This window comes from Schistocerca americana, chromosome 4, assembly GCF_021461395.2.
Source record: "Schistocerca americana isolate TAMUIC-IGC-003095 chromosome 4, iqSchAmer2.1, whole genome shotgun sequence".
Lineage (NCBI taxonomy): Eukaryota > Metazoa > Arthropoda > Insecta > Orthoptera > Acrididae > Schistocerca > Schistocerca americana.
Window position 1 is genome coordinate 497294073 of NC_060122.1, and position 24444 is coordinate 497318516.

General features: G+C 39.6%; 1 protein-coding gene across 2 annotated transcripts in view; it reads right to left on the reverse strand.

Moving 5' to 3' along the window:
• Positions 1 to 24444, reverse strand: part of LOC124612972 (TP53-binding protein 1-like) — a 282018-nt gene that overhangs the window by 29510 nt on the left and 228064 nt on the right. For both annotated transcript variants that reach the window (XM_047141501.1, XM_047141500.1), the window contains 3 exons: positions 14478 to 14589; positions 9111 to 9304; positions 4025 to 4171 (listed from right to left, as the gene is read on the reverse strand). In XM_047141501.1, the coding sequence (XP_046997457.1) occupies positions 4025 to 4171; positions 9111 to 9304; positions 14478 to 14589 (453 nt within the window). The remainder of the gene's footprint in view (positions 1 to 4024; positions 4172 to 9110; positions 9305 to 14477; positions 14590 to 24444) is intronic.

Sequence of the window (24444 nt, forward strand, 5' to 3'; positions counted from 1 at the left end):
CCTTCCCTCTTTCCTGATGAAGCAACCGTTTGTTGCGAAAGACTGAATTTTGTGTGTATGTTTGTGTTTGTTTGTGTGTCTATCGACCTGCCAGCACTTTTGTTTGGTAAGTCTCATCATCTTTGTTTTTAGAGATTATATAGTGTCTGCTCAATTGTCAAATGATGGTATCTTTGATCGATTTCTTAAACGCAAAATTTAAAACTTCGGCTTTCCTTTTTCTATTTTTGTCTGCCACACCAGACTGATCAATGGGTGGCTGGATGGAAGCATTAGACCCACTTCATGATTTTACATGGGATCAGAATTCTCTCTGGTTCTTTGGAGATACTTTACTAAGGTATGATGATGGTAATTGTTATATGTTTCATGCATACATGTTTTCACAGATGCATGAATCTCTAGTAACCTTTGCTCGTTATTATTTGCACATTCTAAATCAAAAAATAGTGCTGCCATTATGTAAATTACTTATGGCTGCTACATTCGAAGATGAACAATATGGAATTTGTAATCACTTTGTTGGACACTGTATGAAAATGCAGTGGTCGAAACTCGGGGCGGAGAAAAAAGCTCGTCTTCCACCTTTTTTTCGATAAGGAGACTGATACTATTTTTGTTCATATACTTGTATCATCTCCAAAAAAATACAAATAAAAATTAATGCCACCAATGCCAGGACCCTGCCAACATTTTCTATAAACAGTGTTGTTGTCCACCCAAGCTTCATCAATATAAAGAAGTTTCTGTCTTGCTCCCTTAATTTCCTTGCTCGTCAATTATATCACTTCTCTTTACCAGAATCTTTCGTTTACTTACAGATCTTTTCAGGTAAATACCATTTCACGCAGTGTCTTGCGTAACACTGGTTCTCCAACATACAAGCTGGCGAAGTACTTGGCCAGTCTGCTAGTTCCACATGTGGAACACTGCAAGCACCATATTAAAAATCCAACAGATCTTATCAACCGAATTAACCGCCTTCGACTTAGTGAAGACGACATTGTGTGTCATTGGTTGCGAAAGCTAGAATTTTGTGTGTATGTTTATGTTTGTTTGTGTGTCTATCAACCTGCCAGCGCTTTCGTATGGTAAGTCACATCATCTTTGTTTTTATATATATATATATATATATATATATATATATATATATATATATATATATATATATATATATATATATATATATATATATATATATATATATATAAAAATAGAGGGAAACATTCCACGGGGGAAAAATTTATCAAAAAACAAAGATGATGTGACTTACCAAATATGTCTGCTTGTGTCTGTATGTGTGGATGGATATGTGCGTGTGTGTGAGTGTATACCTGTCCTTTTTTCCCCCTAAGGTAAGTCTTTCCGCTCCCGGGATTGGAATGACTCCTTACCCTCTCCTTTAAAACCCACTTCCTTTCGTCTTCCCCTCTCCTTCCCTCTTTCCTGATGAGGTAACAGTTTGTTGCGAAAGCTTGAATTTTGTGTGTATGTTTGTGTTTGTTTGTGTGTCTATCGACCTGCCAGCGCTTTTGTTCGGTAAGTCACCTCATCTTTGTTTTTATATATAATTTTTCCCACGTGGAATGTTTCCTTCCATTATATATATATATATATATATATATATATATATATATATCCAAAAAGAAAGATGATGAAACTTACCAAACAAAAGCGCTGGCAGGTCGATAGACACACAAACAAACACAAACAAACACAAACATACACACAAAATTCTAGCTTTCGCAACCAATGGTTGCCTCGTCAGGAAAGAGGGAAGGAGAAGGAAAGACAAAAGGATATGGGTTTTAAGGGAGAGGGTAAGGAGTCATACCAATCCCGGGAGCGGAAAGACTTACCTTAGGGGGAAAAAAGGACAGGTATACACTCGCACACACACACATATCCATCCACACATACACAGACACAAGCAGACATTTGTAAAGCAAAGTGCTTTACAAATGTCTGCTTGTGTCTGTGTATGTGTGGATGGATATGTGTGTGTGTGCGCGAGTGTATACCTGTCCTTTTTTCCCCCTAAGGTAAGTCTTTCCGCTCCCGGGATTGGAATGACTCCTTACCCTCTCCCTTAAAACCCATATCCTTTTGTCTTTCCTTCTCCTTCCCTCTTTCCTGACGAGGCAACCATTGGTTGCGAAAGCTAGAATTTTGTGTGTATGTTTGTGTTTGTTTGTGTGTCTATCGACCTGCCAGCGCTTTTGTTTGGTAAGTTTCATCATCTTTCTTTTTGGATATATTTTTCCCACGTGGAATGTTTCCCATTATATCCATTATATATATATATATATATATATATATATATATATATATATATATATATATGTGTGTGTGTGTGTGTGTGTGTGTGTGTGTGCATGTGTGTGTGTGTGTGTGTCTGCTTGCGTCTGTATATGTGTGGATGGATATGTGTGTGTGTGTGTGTGCGTGCGCGGGTGTATACCTGTCCTTTTTTCCCCCTAAGGTAAGTCTTTCTGCTCCCGGGATTGGAATGACTCCTTACCCTCTCTCTTAAAACCCACATCCTTTTGTCTTTCCCTCTCCTTCCCTCTTTCCTGACGAAGCAACCGTTGGTTGCGAAAGCTTGAAATTTTGTGTGTGTGTTTGTGGGCTTTTTTATTGTTTCTATCTACCAGCGCTTTCTCATGTGGTAAGTTATAGAATATATATATTTTTTCTTATTTATTTATCCCCCCCACACACACAGCCATGGTAGTCTAAATATCAAAAGCATTACGAATTTGTCACAGTCTTATTCTACAGGGGATGATGCATGTCCTTAGTGACTTTATTTGCAAGTAAATTTTACTGTTTATTTTTACGGATCCATGTATTCTCCTTTGTAATTTGTAAATCCCGGACATACAGTTTTATACTCGTAAATACAGTTACCAGCTATTTCCTTACTAAAAAATTTGAACACAGTTCTGTGACAAGTACTGAACTGTAGGCGCTGAGTCTTGCCAAGATTCAAGGATAATCCTTGAGTCTTGAAGCATCTACTGATGTTCTCAAATATTTAATTAGCTCTATTTTCAATAAGGTGACTGGTACTATTTTTGTTCATATACTTGTATCATCACCAAAAAATACAAATAAAAAACTGTGCCTTATGAAACTGCAAATGAAAGATCATTTATGCATGTCAGAAACAAAATTAAACCCTGTGGTACACAGAGTCCAACTGCTTTAAATTCTGAGTGTCTATCATTTAAATGACTGACATGGAACTGATACACATTGTTTTCTGCCATTCAGATGAGATAAAAAATGTGCCTACTATTCTGTAATATTTTAAATTTTGTGTTAGAACATCACAGTTATATTTTACAATACAGGTGAACTAAATTTTGTAATTGTGACTCTTCTCTGGATTATTCACCAATTTACAGTACTTGAGTACACATTTCATCCAATTGTTTCTGAATTGGTAGTGTTGTGTTATAAAGTCACAGACAGTAGGAAAATATCAACACAATATCAAGATTCCTGCATATTGGGCTACATGCAATACAACTGGTGTGCTGAAGGTGGTCTGGTAGCTGCATGCTAATGAAGTACTTCACCTCATCATCGATTCATAACCTTTCTTGACATACTCCTGCTCGAGGTGGAACCTTTTCATCCCCCACTGCCCTTCTCCCTCCTCCCCCCCCTCCCCCTCTCTCTCAGTACCTCTTTATTTTATTAAAACTTTTATTATTATTTGTTATTGGCACTTTATACCTTTTTTGCAGTACAGATAATGATATCAACAGCCCTACATCCTAATAAATCAATTTTTCACAGTAGAGTCTAATAATAAGGAGCTGAAACATGAACTGGGTACACACAGTCAGATGTCAGGTGGTCTTTATTCACTGTGTACTAAATATGTCTCATGAGATTTTTCTGTAAATTACAAAGAATATCTTCAAAGTTATTTCAGTGAATCAATACTATAATAATAATAATAATAATAATAAACATAATAATAATGGTATTGGTAGTATTAGTAAAGCAGTACCTTCTGAATCCGAACAGATTTCATGCACCTTTTCGTAGCTTTTGTTGGGCTCAAAATCTACTGATGTCAGCAAAAAAATCATCCCTTCAAAAATTTTGCTATCTTTGGGTGGAATTGGACCCAGGGTTTCATCAAGCTCAGTAGACTCTGAAAAAGAAGTCAGATTAGTTTTCCCAGATGGATAAAATACAAATGAAATACAGTGCATATATTTTTGAGAAACAAACATACATATTGTTATTATAGACTAGGAAAAGATGTAATTTGAAATCGGAACATCTTTTCCTTAAATATATTTGGTACTGTTCCTGGAAGCAGACAAGAAACTAATAAACCAAATATCCACGATTGTACAAAGTAGTCGATTCTCTCTTTTCAATATAATTTTATGGAATCTGCAATTGATAAATCATACCAAAATAATACAATGAGATATGTGGGTTTACACACTAGAAAACAGCAGAAATTTATGCAATACTGGAGATACAACTAACTCATGAAACAATCACAAATGTGAATATCACATACATTACAACATAAAGGAATGCAATGAATAAGGAGAGGTACTGTGGTATCAGACTCTGCCAATTGAAATTAGGCTTCACAAAGGCTTATTTGGCAGGAATATGGTACTCAAAGATACTATTGTTGACGAGGTCACACACTTTTTTCCAAAGATTGCTTTGTTCACTTTTCCTTGCAAAAGGTCATTCATACTGTGCCCTAAGTGTTGGTTGGTTGATTTGGGGAAAGGGACTGAACAGCTAGATCATCGGTCCCCCTATGTGATAGATCTGGGCTGACCTGAGAGGAGAATATTATGAACTGCAGATAAGAAACATTGCACACAACATTCCCTTCATCAATATGTCCTCTGGTATTCCAGACAAACTGTCAATAGCTTTCTCTAATTCTACAACTGCTACAAATGTATGTTTGCCTTTCTTCAATCTATATTCTAACATAAGTGTAAGACTAGTATTGCCTCACATATTCCTACATAACCCCAGAACCCAACCCGATCTTACACGAGGTCTGCATCTACTAGTCTCTCCATTCTTACGTAAATAATTTATGTCAGTGTTTTGAAATGATTTATTGCACTGATGGATCTGTAATATTCCAATCAGTCTGGAAGTGCCTTTTTGGAATTGGAATTATTACATTCTTCTTGAAGTCTGAGGGTATTTCCCCTGTCTCATATATCTTACATACCTAGTGGAATAGTTTTGTCATGGTATGTTCTCCCTAAGATGTAAATAATTCTGTAGGGATGTTGTATACTGTAGGTCATAGCTTTGTCTCTCCGTGTTCTGTCAAGTTCTTCTTGCAGCAAATAATCTGATAAATTGCACATATCTATCTACTGTAAAATCCTTCCAGCTTAGAGCTTTCCATGCTTTCGAGTATAGATTTAAGGGAAGTCTTTTTCAATGGGTTCTTGAGACAACTAAAGAGGCCAGAATAGTACAGAGGAGCAAGAAAAGGAAGAGAGAAGATGAGGAACACAAAAACCAAGAATGTTATGCAACTGGAAGGTTTTAAGAACTACAGAGGTGAGTAACAGATGAAAATTTTCATCTTTATTTTTAGAAATTCTTATCTTATATGATATATTTTACCAGCTCCACAAATTCTATGTAACAAGTTTTATCAGTGCTCCCGATCAGGTGCAGTTCCACACAGTTTATTTTTGTAAATTAATTTTATCCTGTTCACTTTGTTTTATCTTTAGAGTGTGTCTTTTCATATCTGATTTATTTTAGCAGTATGTCATATTATTATATAAAATTATTTAATTGGATAGATAAAAAAAACCTACTCACCAAGTGGTGGCAGAACGCATACATAAAAAGATTGTTGTAACTGGCAAGCTTTTGGAGCCTGTGGCTCCTCCTTCAGGCAGATGTGTTGAGGGGGGAGGAAGAAGGGTGAAGGAAAGTACACCATGTATGTATCTGCTGCTGAACATTTCTTCAGTCAGAGCCCACCTGATTCCAAACCTATGAAATCCTTCCTACTCACCTTAAATCAACTGTATACTTACCAACAACTACTTCATCTTTGAGGGGCAGGCATACAAACAGATCAGGGGTATGGCCATGGGAACTAGGATGGCTCCTTCCTATGCCAACCTTTTCATGGGTCACTTGGAGGGGACTTACCTGGGCTCCATAAGTCTTCAGCCCCTGGTTTGGTTTAGATACACTGATGACAACTTTGCCATGTGGACTCATGGTGAGGTTGATCTGTTAAAATTCCTGGAATCTCTGAATACATTCTCCCAATTAAACATTACATGATCTTATCCCTAGCCCTGTGCCACTTTCCTTGACATTGATCTCGTCCTCACTGAAGGCCAGCTACACACTTCTGTCCACACATTAAACCTACCAATAAACAACAGTACTTAGATTTTGACAGTTTCCATCCTTTCCATGTCAAATATTCCCTCCCACACAGCCTTGGCATCCGAAGCAAACGTGTTTGTTCAAATGCAGACTCTTCACAGCAATACACCACCGTTCTCACCTCAGCCTTCACTGCACGTAGTTACTCCACCAGCCTAGTTAAAAAGTAGATTTCCCAGATCATCAAATTCAATCTTAGTACTATTGATCCTGGTCTGGAATGTGTTAATCAGCTACTCTGACAGGATCATGACTTCCTAAAATCATGCCCTGAAATGAGATCCATTCTGTCTGAAATTTTGCCCAACACACCTAGAATAGCTTTCCATCGTCCTCCTAATCTCCGCAATATTCTTGTCAGACCCTACGCTCCTTCTGCACCCACCTCCCTATCCTATGGCTCCAACCCCTGCAACTGTCCCTGTTGGCAAGACTTGCCCTACGCATCCTCCTACCACCACCAATAATAACCCTGTGACTGGTAAAACATATACTATCAAAGGGAGAGCCATCTGCAAAACAACAATGACAGCTATTATGTAAACACTGTTCGGCCTTCTACGTCAGCATGACTACCACCATCAGCGTGACTACCACCAAATTATCAATTAGGTTGAATGGACATAGGCAGAGGGTGTACACTGGCAACTTGCAATATACTGTTGCAGAGCATGCTCTGTAACATGACATTCGTGACCTTGGCGTCTGTTTCACCACACACACTATCTGGATTCTCCCCCAGACACCAATTTCTAGGAACTCCGCAGGTGGGAACTAGCACTGCAACATGTCCTTGGTTCTCGCCACCCACCTGGTCTTAATTTACATTAATTTCTTCCACCTCAGCATTTCTCCACTGTAACTACTCTTTGCCTAATTCCATTTTAGTTTTTCACTTCTTTCATTGTCTTTCCCATCTATTTTTCACTGCCCACGTCTGTTACGTATGATGCACTTAGCTTCTCACTCTTATTAACTCATGCATGATGTTTAAGCAGTAATCTTTGTATGCATATTACCCTGTTTTCCAACTTTAAGCTCTCATGTTTTCAAATCTCATCTGAGGCAGTCCCCAAAATCAGTCTTTTCCTCTTGACCCGTACAGTGTCTCCCCTGACCTGCGGTTCTGGGTGACTTCCTGAAATCTACTCCTTTTCCTAGACCTCTCCAGTCCTTTCCCTTCACCCTTCTTCTTTCATCTTCAACACTTCCGCCTGAAAATGATTGCAATTGTTATTGCTGGAATGTACTATCTATGATTAATGCACAGACAGTCTGACTTGCGAATGTATTTTTGTGCCAGCGCCCTTAGTTCACATGTAAATAGTGTGTTAGAACCCCGGTAGCGATTTATGTGAAGGATGTTAACATTAGCAACATTTCATGTAATTTACATCATTTCACAATTTGATATTTCTGTCTACATAACATGTTTGTGCAGTTCTGTATATACACTCTGTGCTTCATTTGTGTGTTTTTTTAGCTTTTGCAGTACTACTTGAAAATTGTCCAAAGACCGACATTGCAACTATGAAATAAATGATTTCTGCAGTCAACAGCGAATATGATGTCCTTTTACATAAAGTATAAACTAATGCAACTATTTTCTATATCATAGGCTGAACTGAGCAGATGGCTTTTACGAATACAAATTACAAAGCTTAAGGACAAAATGTTGTGGTTTTTTACATTAGAACTTGGGAACTATTAAGGCAGACTCTCTCAACAAGGGATCTATGTTCCAGTCTTGTAAGAATCTAAAATTCTAACTCTTCACACATGCTCTAAACATTTTTTGCTTTATCAAGTGTATTATCAATGATCAATGACATTTTGTCTAGAAGAAATGGAATATTTTTATAAATCCCTTCTTTGTGTTCAGCATTTTGAATCCACTGACACTATGTTCTTTGGGAGTGTCTTTGTGCATTTCTGAGAATACGTAATGAAATTAATTATCAGACTTTTTCAGAAACAAAGTCAGTGTTGTCGCCACACAAGAAGCAGCCAACAACTGCTGCTAGAGAATGATTTGATCACATGTCACATCAGTGAGCATTTTTTCATGTGATTATTCTGAATGCTTACCAACCACACTGAAAACCATGTCCAAATCAATGTCCATGTTAGCTTTCATGTCCTGTATGAGAGTGGCTTAAGCCTCTTGGGAAAAATCAAGGTGAACACAAGACAGTAACTGTTTTCTAATATGACTATCATTTTGATTTGCAAACACAGCTGTTTCTAGCTATGGAAGTGCTCAGCAAACAGTATTAGAGGATGTTCAGATGCAAACAACTTGGGGAGTAATAATCTCAGAGGATTTTGAGTTAATTTTCTGGGAAGACCAGAAATTTGGCTCAATTTTCTACAACTTTCAAAGACGCCCTCGTATCTCTTCATATGTCATTCACAAATGTTTGACAAGACAAGATGGCTACTGTATTATAAACGAATGCTGTGGTTGCACTATTATTTTACAGTGTGCTTATTTAGCTATCAATATCTACATGAAGCACTTGATTACCTACAACTCTTCTCACATTTGACCTTGTGTAGGCCCTCATCCTTGCACATGTTAGAAATCATTTATGTAAATCAGTATATCCATTGTTCTAATATTTTTCATGTAACATTTAATCATATGAATACTTTCTTTCCATCAAAGCACATACCTTTTAAAATGTTAGTGGTAGCAAATAACGCCTTTCCTTTGCCTTTGGCAGAAACTTTCCCCTTCCCACGGGAGCTACTTGTGGCTACAGGCACAAGCTTGCATCCTTCACCTTCAGGTTCCACACCAACAACTGAAACTGCATCATCCGTTGTTGCACCTGACACCGATCCACGGTCACTAGGTGATGATGATCTGAAACAATTACAGAGAATCATCACAGTTGCATACAGGAGACTAGAAAAAAAACTTCAAGGACAGTTAATTACAAATAGAACAGGACTGTCACTGTCTACAAAACTAGGGAAACGCCACCATTAACCTATAACTGATTGATGTATGGCCCATGGATATTTGCACTGATGAGCTAAAAAATTTTGACCACTTGCTTAATAGTATATCGGCTAACTTTTGGAAAGGAATACTGCAGTGATAAAGCATGGAATAGATTCAACAACTTCTTGGTAAGTTTCCACAGGTATGTGGCTCTAGGTGTCTATAGGCAGGTCCAGAAAACTAAATTACATATGGGTAGTTTGTGGGTATGGTGCTGGTGCATGGCAGCATCTCAGATAAGTTTCATCAGGTTGAGATCAGGAGATTTAGTGGTCAAAATAAAATGTGAGTTCATTATCATGATCCTCAACCCATTTTAGCATGATTCTGAACTTGAGTCATGGGCAATTAACGTCCTGGAAGACGTCACTGCCATAAGAGAAGACATTAAGCATTAAGATGTAGGAAGTCTGCAATATTATTCAACATAGTCCACAGCTGTCACAGTGCCTTCAATCACTATTGCAGGTCCGATGAAAGCCCAGATGAATGTCACCCGCAGCATAATACTGCCCCACTGACTTGTGTGCATGCGCGTGGCATGTTTCCATAACCCCCCCACCACCACACACACACACACACACACACACACACACACACACACACACACACACACTTAAACAAACATGCGCACATGAGCCTGTGGCCACAACAATACTAGCTGTTTATGAATGATAGCGCAGTCTGACATGGGTGGGAGAGGGGAGAAAATGTAGCAAACTTAGGGCCAAAGCAATCACAGAACTGTGGGAATGGGATGAGGGAGAAGAAATGTAGGAAAAGTTTTGGAGAATATCACAACTGAAGACATGTTGAGTGGGGGGGGGGGGGGGGGGTTGTACTGTTGATATAATCAAATAGACATGATCTAAATAACTAAAGTAATTTTTGATTACTGTTTTTGATCTGATGAACAAATCATCTTCAGATCTCAAAATGAGTAAGAAGAGAATATGACTATACAAAAGTTATAGGAGTGTAACACCAAAAAGCATACAGCCAATGATGCCAAGTACAACAACATGAAATCAATTACACAAGGGCAATTAAATGTGGGTGTGCTGTCACATACCTTGCCACAAAAGTTTCCTCACAGTATCATTTGTAAATTTTATGTAGCTGAATGATACATCATACTATTTGACACACTTTTGGATAAACCGCACTTTGGAGCATTATTTATGACCTCGATACCATGTTTTGTTTAGTCTTCGTATCACTGACTGTACATTTTTAATGTACACTCCTTGCACTTTTTGTATTATCACTAATTTTTCCAGTTTCAGATGAAGATTTACTATTCAAATCAAAACTAGGAAACAAAAAATAAATATGGTGATCTGAAAAGTGTTTTGTCTCAGTATATTGGAGGATATGGTGGATGGATGGTTCCCACACAAGTAGTTTACAAGATATGGATGCTGAAAGGTTGGGGGGTGGGGGGAGGAGGAGGTGGAGGATCCAAATGGCAGAGAATCAGCTGTTGAGGTAACTGGTATTATGACACAGAGCATGTTCTGCAACTAAGTGAATGATTTTGCATTTAGCTACAGTTTGGCAGTAGCCATTCATGTGGATAGAGACACGTGGTTAGTTGTAATTCCCACATGACAGTAATTGAAGTATGGCTGGTATATATGTGACACCACCATTTCCAGGATAGGAAATGGTTATAACTGCACTGCTTCTACAAGTGGTAATTGGGCCTATAGGACAGTTACTACATCACTGTTGACTACAGGCAAATGATCCATTGGGTATAAGCATGTAAATACAAGTTCCAGTCTTGCCCTATAGCAGCCACTTCATCACTGCACGTGATGGTTACAATGAAATATTTTACCTGCTCACCATTGAGATGTAACTGTACACCTGTGAATTAATTTCTTGATGCTAACAATAACAATAATAGTCATCATCACATCTTTTGCACATCTGCCTAGATAGCTCTGTGTGTTAAAGCACTGCTTCCAGGACGGGGAGGTATGCCGAGCCCAGATTGAATCTGCCTGGGAGATTAATGTTGAGGGGCAGTTTTCCGGCCAGCCTAGATGTGGTTTTTAGGCAGTTTCCCACAACCCACTAAGTGAATACTGAGCTGGTACCCAAGCCCTGTCTCAGTTACATGATTCACAAACACTACAAAAACTTTCATTCACTTCCATATGTGTAACTACAGGCAGACAGTTGGGGTACACATTTTCCATCCCTGGGGAGTAAAGAGATGGTAACAGGAAGGGCATCCCGCCACCCACTAAACTAACTGTGCCAAATACATTAATAATCACACCGAAGCTGCACTGATGTGGGACAAAGGCATAAAGAAAAGAAGACCATCACATGCATTTGCACAGTACATGACGTGTCCACATCATGTATTAGCCAAATTATATACAGACACTTGATGCAAATTGAAGTATGAATGAAAGAACAGAAAGCCAGTGTAAAGACAAATTCTGTTAAGAACAACCCATTGCAGATTGACCACACTAGAACAAAGAACAGAAGAAATTGATCACATTTAAGGCCTACATTGGTCACAAAAATATGTTTAATCCTTTTCTATGAATGGTGCTTATTAAAATTCTGCAGATTTACAAGATAAAAGTTTAATCAACACACACTCATTCATGATAAGCACAGGAAGTTACATCTACACCTGAAAGGCAGCAACAAAATAACAACAGAGCAAATAAGGATTGAGAGAGGTATATTTCAAAGGTAACAACTAAAAGCCCCTTATGGTTCTGTTTTGCATTTATCCACTTTCATGCACACATGTTAAATCAACTGACATATATGGATGGCATGCTACATGCCTAAACCAAAACACAGATGACTCCCCCTCACAAAAGCAATAGGTGTTTTCTACAAATGCCAGTAAAGTTCCATCCTCCTGACTTTTCAAAGAATCAACCTCCCACATGTACTACAGCTTCAAGAGTCTGATTACTTTTCAAGTGAATGAATGGTTAAATATCTGACATTACGCAAGTATGCGAGAAAAAGTTTACAAAGGTTTGAAATCATGTATAAACTTTGTTGGAATACATTAAGTGCTCTCTTCCTCACATACTGGATGAAAATAGTCTGGGTAATTTGTGCGCCGAATCTTATGCTGCCTCAAGCCGCAAAGACAGTTTCTAACTTTGATACTGTATTAAATGTTTAGCATAAGATTATACAGTATATCTCCACTTTTACATTCCCAGAATTACCGTTTTCCCACCATTTACAACATTTTTTACCGCTTCCATCAAATTTCCTACATTCACAATGTTAATTTGCACCCGATTTTGTGTCAACATATTTATAATTTTCCCATGATTTACGCTTTATGAAAATATGTTTGTGGAGAAAAAACTGACATAAAATGATGCGACATGATGTTGGCCGTCAAGTAGTATTTGCACAATATTACTTGTTAAGTTCTTTGACACCATGGTTTTCTGCAGTCTACTAAGCAAATTTAAATCGATAAATGTGTAAAGTTGGAACAACTCGTGCCGCATCTCCCACTGCTGCCAAGCTCTACCCAGCTTGGTGGCTGATGGGAGTAACTGGTTCCAACATAGGTTTGTATTTGCAGAAGAAGACCATATCACACACTACATCTGGGTGTAAAACTCTGGCACCCACAGCTCATCTGAAAAACGCTTCATGAAGTCACCAAAATAATCCATCAGGAAGTTAGAACAGCAGTATCAATTAATGAGAGTTTTTCCTCTATACTGCAGATAAAATACAAGAAAATCAGAGAAACTGGAACGATCACCCCAAAAGAATAAGTGAAGAAAGATTACGCCTCCAGATAAGAGGATTTAAGCCAGTTGGGAGAAGAAGTTAGGAGATGGGTACTGTAACAGGCAAAACAAAGAAGAGTCCTAATGCTTGAAGTGAAGAAAATGAAGATGGTGGTGGTGGTGGTGGTGGTGGTGGTGCTGCTGCTGCTGGTGCTACTGCTGCTGCTGCTGCTGATGATGATGATATGATGACTACAGATATGATCCTCTTTAGTGTTGTAGAAACTGAAAAACATATCAACTTGCTATTTTTACATTTCGCATTGTACCAGTACTGGCTGGCTAGAAGACTTTACTGACGCAAATACTTCCCCCAGAATGGAATTTGTGTATCCTGTCTGTCCGAATTTAGTGTTATCTCATGTGCAATTGTGAAAACACTGTGTAAATTTTCCAAAAGTCTTCAAATCATGTAACTGGGGCACGACTTAGGTACCAGCCCAGAAGTCACAAAGATGGATATGGAAAACAGCCTAAAACCCACACCCAGGCCCCACTTTCAATCTGCCATGCGAATACAGTCTAGAGATAGCATGCCTCCCCTTGTCCCCGGAAGTGAGTGCTTTAACATGGTCAGCTATCCAAGCTGGTTTCTAGAACTGCAGCTAACAGCCAAAAAACTATTCATGCTAATCAATTTGATATAACAATGATTTATAAATCTGAACAAGTCACCTTCCTCATAGACTTCAAAGTACTGAACACCCACAAATTGCAAATCATCTGCAAGAAGAAGCTGGCCAAATGCAGGGATCTGATGGATGAGGTAAAAGCCATCTGGATATAGAAGTCTGTGCGCATTATTGTTGTGGTAATACTGGGACACCAGTGTTAGCCCACAACAGACTGTGAAGAGCCTACAGGACCTAAAACTGCATCCTTCACCCTGTTGGCAATTGCAGAATGGTTTGCTGGGTTCTTGAAAACATAGTTAACTTGGGAACAATTTGTTGTTTTAACTATCGTTATTATATCAATATCATGCATAAATGGGTGAGCGAAAATGTTCTGATAATAGTAATATTAGTAGTGGTGGTGGTGGTGGTGGTGGTGGTGGTAGTAGTAGTAGTAGTAGTAGTAATGATAATAGAGATATTATGGTATAAAGTTAATACCATTTTCTCTTTCAGGATGGAAACCTATACAGTAGCTGAATAGGTGTTTAAGTAAATTCTTTTGCCACTTAGTACAATTTGCCTCCCACATGCCATAAATAGAAAACTACTCACCGAGATACCTTATTGGGACATGCATTCCCACTTGGCCCTGGGGTACGAGGTGTCGCAGGTCCCGAAGCAGCATGAGTTGGTGTACGAAGGCGCTTTCCTGCCACTACGTTGTCTGGTCACATGTGAACAGAGACAAACAGATCTTAATAACATTTGGTATGGCAACTGGTGCCATAGTAAAGCATGTAGTGCACATGGAGGTGGGAGTTGGAGATAGTCACTTTAGCAAACGGAAGAATTTCTATTACTGTAGAAAGTAGTATTGATCAGTTTATTATACGATTCTTCAAAAAAATGTGGTGCGACCCAACAAACAGTATCACCTTGGCACCACCTGCCACCTCCCTTCCAGCGACTAACACCAGTTCTATCTATGTCCTGAGTTTGGCCCAGCCTGCACCTGCTTGCAACCGCAAGGCCGACGGCCGTATCACCTGCCCCACCCCCTGGGACTGTCCCAGCAGTGCAAGTGAACTCCGTGGCATTCAAAGCACCAACTCTCTGGACAGATGGTCCATCACTTTGGTTTAAACACACTGAAACCCATTCTGTCAACGCCAGGATAATGCAAGTCTCCACCAAATATCCACATGTGATGGCAACAAAGACAGCTGCTAGCCAGTGACATAATCACAAACTCAACTGTCTCCAGTTAGTAGGAGTTACAAAAAGATGACCTCATTCGGTGGCTTCCCATCTCTAACAATAAACATTTAAGACAATTGTTGCACAGGGAGAAAATTGGCGAAGGAAGTTACCAAGTTCCTGCAATACCTCTGTACGTTAGCCGAATTGGACGTCCTGGACCCACTCCTACAATCCATACAGATATCTCACTTGTCAGAGATATATTGCAACCTGCTCTCACTAACACAAGAGGCAAATTTGAGCATCACAGACACAGTAACCGAGGCCTCCGCTCTGCATAGAATGCCCACCAGAGACAGATTGGACAACATTGCCTTGCGTCTTGATGAGGCAGGCCACAGCCCTCTGCGTATATAAACAAAGAGACTACATGTCCTCACGTGAATGGTGTAGCGTGTGTTCCTCATCCTCATCGGACTGAAACCAGAGTTTTATCACTGTCATTTCGACAACAGGTCATGTAAGTGCAGACTGCTGTGTTCTTGTGTGGGAAATGCAAACAGCAGCCTCTCACATCAGGCAGGCAAGTCTGCCAACAGCAACAGCCTGAACAGCTTTTGCAATGTTTAGTCATAACAAAAACGACCACTAAGGTGCAGTTTCTTGTGGATACCAGCTCAGATATATGTCTGCTTCCAAAGTGCCTTTTGTGGCAACTGCAACTGCATATGATTTCACAACTTAGCAGCTGCAAAGGGTTCATGAAGAGCTACATGTGGACTTGCGACTTTCAATTTGAATATCAGTATATGACGGTCATTCAAGTGGCGTTTTATAGTCTCAGACGCAACCCACACTATAATCTGACTGCACTTCTTGTCCTTCTATGATCTCATAGTAGATGTAAAGAATGATTCCATTTCGGATCAGGTTACATCACTGAACGTTGCATGCCACTCTACAAATTCCAGCAACCTGTTGGTACACTTCCTCATCGCTCCACTGCCACTGGCGCACCTGCTAAATTAGATCCCCTTGATCATGTAACCCACTCAACAGTGCATCACATTGGGACCACGCACCCAGTCCTCCTGTTTTCTCAAAGCCCAAATGGCTGCCCCCCTATAAAATAAGTATTGCAAAATCAGAATTCCACACAATGATCCAAGCAGACATGGCACACCCATCAGAAAGCAACTGAGCCTCCCCCTTTCGCCTGGTACCAAAGAAACCAGGCAGCTGGAGTGTGGTGATTATAGAGAACTCAACTTCCAGACAACTGCCGAATGGTACTTTGTGCGTCAAATCGGAAATTTTGCACGCCAACTGGCAGGGTATACTGCTTTCTCGATTTTCGATCTACTGAGTGCCTACAACCAGACTCACGTTGCAACAAAGGACATCCATAAAACTGCAATAATCGTGCTCTTTGGATTGTTTAGATTCCCATAAATATCATATGGCTTGCAGAATGCAGGACAGAATTTTCATGGCTTTACCGATAAAGATTTTGGGGGGGATTGGATTTTTGTTTTGCACACATCACTGACATGTTGTTGGCATCATCATGTTGTTGTTGTTGTTGTTGTTGTGGTCTTCAGTCCTGAGACTGGTTTGATGCAGCTCTCCATGCTAGTGTATTCTGTGCAAGCTTCATCATCTCCCAGTAACTACTGCAACCTACATCCTTCTGAATCTGCTTAGTGTATTCACCTCTTGGTCTCCCTCTACGATTTTTACCCTCCACGCTGCCCCCCAATGCTAAATTTGTGATCCCTTCATGCCTCAGAACATGTCCTACCAACCTATCCCTTCTTCTAATCAAGTTGTGCCACAAACTTCTCTTCTCCCCAATCCTATTCAGTACCTCGTCATTAGTTATGTGATCTACCCAGCTAATCTTCAGCATTCTTCTGTAGCACCACATTTCGAAAGCTTCTATTCTCTTCTTGTCCAAACTATTTATCGTCCATGTTTCACTTCCATACATGGCTACACTCCATACAAATACTTTCAGAAACGACTTCCTGACACTTAAATCTATACTTGATGTTAACAAATGTCTCTTCTTCAGAAACGCTTTCCTTGCCATTGCCAGTCTACATTTTATATACTCTCTACTTCGACCATCATCAGTTATTTTGCTCCCCAAATAGTAAAACTCCTTTAAGCGTCTCATTTCCTAATCTAATTCCCTCAGCATCACCCGACTTAATTCGACTACATTCCATTATCCTCGTTTTGCTTTTGTCGATGTTCATCTTATATCCTCCTTTCAAGACACTGTCCATTCCGTTCAACTGCTCTTCCAAGTCCTTTGCTGTGTCTGACAGAATTACAATGTCATCGGCGAACCTCAAAGTTTTTATTTCTTCTCCATGGATTTTAACACCTACTACGAATTTTTCTTTTGTTTCCTTCACTGCTTGCTCAATATACAGATTGAACAACATCGGGGAGAGGCTACAACCCTGTCTCACTCCCTTCCCAATCACTGCTTCCCTTTCATTCCCCTCGACTCTTACAACTGCCATTTGGTTTCTGTACAAATTGTAAATAGCCTTTCGCTCCCTGTATTTTACCCTTGCCACCTTTAGAATTTGAAAGAGAGTATTCCAATCAACATTGTCAAAAGCTTTCTCTAAGTCTACAAATGCTAGAAATGTAGGTTTGTCTTTCCTTAATCTAGCTTCTAAGATAAGTCGTAGGGTCAGTATTGCCTCAGGTGTTCCAATATTTCTACGGAATCCAGACTGATCTTCCCTGAGGCTGGCTTCTACTACTATCATCATACCCAGGAGAAAATAGAAGATAGTTACACATAGTTTTCCAGAGATTTGATGACTACAGAATACTTATAAATCCAGCTAAACATACCTAGTGCTAATGAAGTGACATACCTTGGATTTCGGGTTTCTGCTACCAGCATGTATCTACCAGCTGAGCACATCAACACCATGTATCTACCAGCTGAGCACATCAACACAGCTACAAGTTACCTGACCCCAAAAACAGTGTGCAAAGTGAGTCACTACCCAGGAACGATACAACTTTTACGTTCATTTTTTATCTCGAGCTGCTGAAGGCCAGACGACCCACATACCATCCTCACTGGCCCTAATGTGAGTTATTTCCCACCTGTCACTTGGACTGATGAACTGCAGGCAGCACTTGAAGCCTGCCAGATGAGCCTCAAGCAAGCTAACCTCCTTTCTGCATCCAAGCCCCAATGTCCCGTTAGCACTTTTCTCAGATGTCTCATCCCATGCTGTAGGTGCCGTGCTACAACAGAACATAAATGGGCACTGGCAGCCTTTTGGTTTCTTCTCTAAGAAGTTCACAGAGAAGCAGTACTCTTGGCCACCATTTTCCACATAAGTGTTAGGAGCCTATGAAGCAATTTGGTACTTCAAATTCATGGTGGAACAGCATGCCCTCATTATATGCACAGACCATCAACCAACAACTTTCGCATTTTCATAGCCAGGAAATAACTACCCTGAAAGTAAATCAACTACCTTAGTTTTATTTCAACAATTTATAATTGTCATTTGGTATGTTAGTGGCCAGAAAAACATGGGTGCAGACACTTTGTCTAGACTGGAAAGCATTTCTTCACCTGTGAACCTGGCCTAACTGACAGCAGCACAAAATGATGGTGAAGAGTTAAAGGACCTGCTGAAAGGAAAGATGGTTCTGCACTAACATCTCCCAGGCGCTGAGGAACCGAGATAATCCGACGAATCAGCAGCCCGAGAGTGGCCATATGTACCTGCTCTCCTATGACACATGTTTTTCAATTCTCTACAGGGACCCAGCCATACGAAAATTCGCGCTATAAAGGCACTAGTACTGTCCCAGTATACAGAAGGCCTGCTGTACGTGAACTCAGACCTGCAATGCCTATCGAAAGTTCAAAGTAACATGGCTGTAAGAGCTCCACTCGGAAGATTTGACATCCCAGTTGCATGATTCTCACGCGTTTACCTGGACTTGGTAGGACCATTACCAGTTACATGTAATTATCTATTCTGTCTCGCAGCAATTGACAAGTACGTCAGGTGGCCGGAGGTATTCCCACTCGACATGCAAACCCCTGAGAATGTGGCGCACACCTTCACCGGCGGTTGGATTCAGGTTTTGGCTGTCCCCCAGCAAGTGATTTCTAACCAGCATAGGCAGTGGGAAGCAGATGTCTGTTGCGCAATGGCCCAATCTTAAAGGACACACCTGAAAAGGACTTCACTATACCACACAGCTGCAAACGGCATTGTGGAGTACCTATGCTGTTCCTGGAAGCCAGCTATAATGAGCCACAGACGGATTCATGGACTGATGCTCTACCGGTAGAGCTGCTGGGATTGTGCAGTGCACTTAAAGAAGACGTGCATGCCTCCCAAGTGGAGGTAGTGTATGGTGACTTCTGAGTCTACCAAGAGAGTTGTCCAAACAACCACCTGGCCCCCTGCATTCTATTCAAGATTTCCTCATGGAACTCCAAAAGCAAATAGAGGCCATGTGACCAAATGGAACAACATGGCACAGAAAACAGGCTACCTTCACTGTCAAACACCTGGTAACAACAGATATGTTTTCCACCAACGTGGCCCACTGCGCAGGGCACTGTAAGGGTCCTATCAAGGTCCATACCCTCTTATAGGATTGAAATGATACAGCTCTCACTCTCCAGATTAAAGGAGTGGACACAGTACTGTCCATTGAACAGTGAGAGTCAGCCTATCAAAGTGCAGTGGACACCACCAAAATGCAGGCCACCACTGGATGCAGAATGTCACCACACTGCAGACGCCAACACTGCAACATCTCCTGAACAATGCTGTCTGTCTGGATGCTGGCAAGCTACCACCCATCCTGATGCAGCAGTCACCTTGAAACACCAGCCGATCCAGCATCATCCAACAGAAACGCATTGCGGAAGGAAAGTGCAGTTCCGTTTCGATCCAGCTGACATTCATACTTCAAGTCAGTATTTTTTTTCTTTTCCTTGTAGGGGTGTGGTGAGGTGACTTCAGCCTATAGGCCAATTCACAGGTATCTGTTGACAACATTGCAAACAACCTACGTAGGGAAGATTGCCCTCTCCAGCAGTCAGTATACCTCCATCTGTCAAGGCATGAGAATCGGTGTGCGAGCTGTTACCTGATGAGTGTTACATAGCGATAACAAGTGGAACTATAATACAGTAGTACATGTGATATCAGTTGTGTAACTTCTTGTTGCACTGAATAACAAAATGTCATTATCTTAAAGTGAATCTACCATTTGTTAAGTAACCACATCCAGAAAAACCTGTGACTTTGTTTTAGTCATACATCAGTCAAAGTATTGGGTAAATCATTTTCACTTATGAACTTGCTTGGAGCAAAGACCACTTGCTGGAATTAGTGCCATTATATAGTCTTTATCAACTAGGAATATGTTTTCAAGTATACCACAATCGTATTGTGTTTTCAGGTATTTCACAATTTTACATCTGTTGCTCTGACTGAACTGATGAAAATGATACCCACATTTTCTTTTTGTTCACACTCCCCACAGTTTCACCATGCTCACATAGCTCAACATACTTTTACTAAAATAGATCTTGAAGATCACATTAAGTCGCTATTTGAAAAATTGCCTGAATTGTCAGCTGCCTCTCAATTACTGACAATAATTTACTATTAGTGTCCCCATGCTCCACTGCCAACAACTTACTGCTTGACAAATCTCATCTGTCTGTCTTGTAGAACACACAAAATAATTTGTTGCAAATACTATACTATCACTAGAATGAATCCACAGAGTGGTAAGTGTCACAATCTATAGAGTGTAAATGGAAAGATCGTTAGAAATGACAGTGTAACTCAGTTTAACAATTGTGCGTAATATAAAAGTAGTAAGTTCCAAGTTTAATGTTCTGGTCACTGCTTTACTACCTCAGCTGGATAAAATAGGGAAGAATATCAAATGCAACCTCACTGAAGGAATTATCGCATTTGTCTTGACTAATTTTGGGAAACCTGAGAAAACTTAAATTAGGATAATCATATGCAGAGTTTTAAGATTCCTACTTTAGACACTTTTTACCACCTGAATAAACTTCATACAAAAGAAGAAATGGGCAATCATCCTATCAAAACAGTTTTCACTGCTTTCTCCTGAAGAGATTTAGGAAATTAGAAGATAATCCAAATAAAATGGCTCATAAAATTTCAAAATTACCTAAATGTCTCAACAACTGCATTAGTCCACTTACTGAGATGAAAGAAAATGGTCAATTAGTGATGGATTAACCTGAACTTTCCTAATAATAGAAGATACCACTCTGAATATGAACTTCACAGAGTTAAAGAAGTATAACATACTTAGCATTTGGTGTATCCTGCAAACTATTGCATCACCTCATAAGGTGAATTTTATTTACATACAATACACAGAGTATTCATCTAAACTGTAAAAGATTAGTATCACATGAGGATTAGAACTGGTATGGAACAGCCTGATATTTGCAGTGTTCTTATCATCAAGGCCAAGACAAAACTTTACTAATGCCCTATCAAAGCTGCAGCAATGACAGTGTCTTGTGTAAGAAAGTCCATAAAAAAAATAAGTAAATTTAATTTATTTTATTGCATATCATGAGAAGCAGTGAATGGCAAAATCACAAAGGGTAGGCCAATATTAGTTAATTGTTGTCCAGAGTTTCCCGATATTTTCATTCAAGAAAAAGACAAATGCCTAATTTTGCAGTAATTTTGTTAAAAATTTCTACTTTTGTGTTGCATCATTAAAACTGCTACTCTCAAATTTAGTGTATTATCATTTAAATTAAACTGACATGTCACTAATTATGCTAACTGTAGAAAATATGACACGATGCATATCTGTAGACTACCTCGAGAAAATAAATCAGAAATAATTACCATGTTGTGGAAACAGATGTGTGGAAACACTCTCCAGACCTCAGAAACACTGTACAATCCCCCCAGCAAGTGAAACACTTTGGCATATCATATAACAAGGATTCCATGAGGTTCAGTCTCTGGTTGAAAGAAATATTAATAGAAACTCCTCAGCTGGATTGCTAAGCCTAAAACACCTCATGTTTCTCTATTAAGGATGACTTCCTCAGCCTTTGGAGACATGCCTTTGGCACAATGCTTTTTGCATTAGCTACTAGAAATATAAGAGTATCTCACCTGCCACCTGTGCCATACCAATAGTCTCCATCTCCACTGTGTATTGAAGACATGCCTTTGGCACAATGCTTTTTGCATTAGCTACTAGAAATATAAGAGTATCTCACCTGCCACCTGAGCCATACCAATAGTCTCCATCTCCACTGTGTATGTCACTGTGATGTTTAGCCTGAAGTCTGAGCTAGTCCTCCATATTTATGACCCCTGGGGAGAGCATGTCGCAGTATTTTAAAGCATCCAGTAAATAAAGATTATGAAATACTATTAAGGACCAAACTATGATCAAGTAAAACAAAGACATAGAAAAACAAAAGCAAATGAATGGTCTTGTGTGGTCTAGTGTCACAGAATAAATTACAAAAAAAGCCTGACTTGACCAAAAATACAGAACAAGAAACTGCATGTAAAAAGAGCATGAGCAAAGAAAAAGTAAAAAAGTTGGCATACTTTCATTCAGACACTTGAAACTGATGTTAGAGGATACCAAAGACTACTTTAAACCTATCACTATCAGAGACATTAAAAGAATAAGAAAATGGGATGGACATTAACTGAGGAAGAATCATTGGTTTACTTATGAAAGGAAAAATGCCGATTACGTGGACAGAAACAGAAAATGCTCTAAATTAAATGAAAGAAGGGAAGCCTCCCGCAGAGGATCAGTTAATTGCAGATGTTAAAAAGCAGTCAGGATCAACGGAATATGAGAACTGCATGGAATTCTGAGAATAATATGGAGAGAATGGGGTACCCAGTGGCTGGAAAAAAGGAATTGTGAATCAACTATTGAACGATTGCTTTACTGTCACACAGCCTAAAGATACTGGAAAAAGTTGAGAGGTATTACGGAACCTCCAGCATGGATTTAGGATTATCAGAACCTTATACTCAGACAAATAATTAAAAAAATATTGTGAGAAAGTAAAAGACCTCGTAATAGTACAAATGTGAAGGACAATCAAACAACTTAAAATCAGAGATGGTTGAATAGTCTATGTTAAACTGAGTGACAGTCCAAATCCGCAACAGCTGTTTATTGTATTTTCACTGTATGATGACTGGTTTCATACCTTGGAAGTATATCTTCAGGTCATATAAAACTAATACTTAATCTGCCACGACTTCCAGTGTGCAAGTGTACATAAAAAGATGCCACTCCTTGGTAAAACCTTGGATGAAGGATGAAATGGTAGAAGGGCAACCGATCAGAACCATGCATGATCAGTACAACACCTCCAAAAGTCTGTCGAAAGACGAGCCAGGACAGCACACAACAATCCATGTATGATAAGAAGAAACCATCGTCAAAATCCGCGGGGGAAACAAAGAATTAAAAGACACACAATCCTTGGGAGTTCTCAGCATACTAAAATATATTGGCAGTCATAAAACAGAACTGCACATTATAACATTAGCCACACAGTGCTCTAACTTGTCATTCTATTTGATGCTTGTCAATATATTTAAGAATGTTGGTGACTCCCAAGAAGTGTGTGTCTCTTAATTCTTTGTTCCCCATGGATTTTGATGATGGTTTCATGCTATCGTAGGTGGACTGTCACGTGCCGTCTGGGCTTGACTTTTGACAGAGTTTTGGGGGTATTTTACTGATCATGCATGGTTCTGATCAGATGCCCATCTGCCATTTCATACATGGTTTTACCAAGGAGTGACGTTTTTATGCGCACTTGCATCTGCCAAGTCGTGGCACATGAAATCAATTTTATATGACCTGAAGATATACCTCCAAGGTATGAAACTAGTCATCATACAGTTAAAATGCAACAAACAGCTGTTGCAGATCTGGACTGTTGCTCAGTTTAATGTAGATTATTTTACCATCTCTAATTGGTTGTCCTTCACTTTTATATACAAGTTCTTTGGCTGCAGTTGCCCAACCTATAATGTTATTTGCCTGGTAAAAGTGTTTCTATATTTGGAAAAGGCATTACATGATGAATGGTTGTGCCTCCCACTCACAGCTCAAAAACATGACTGTAAATTCTGGGCCCCCTTTTACTAGCTGGTGATTGACTTCTGATGAGATCTCCTGCATTTTTGGACAAAATGTCAGTTCATAGCTCTGTACATCACTCATGCCCTTCCAGCCTATAAATTTTAACTCAGGTAAACACAAGCTGTGAAAGCCTTCAGTGTATAATTATACAACGTAACTC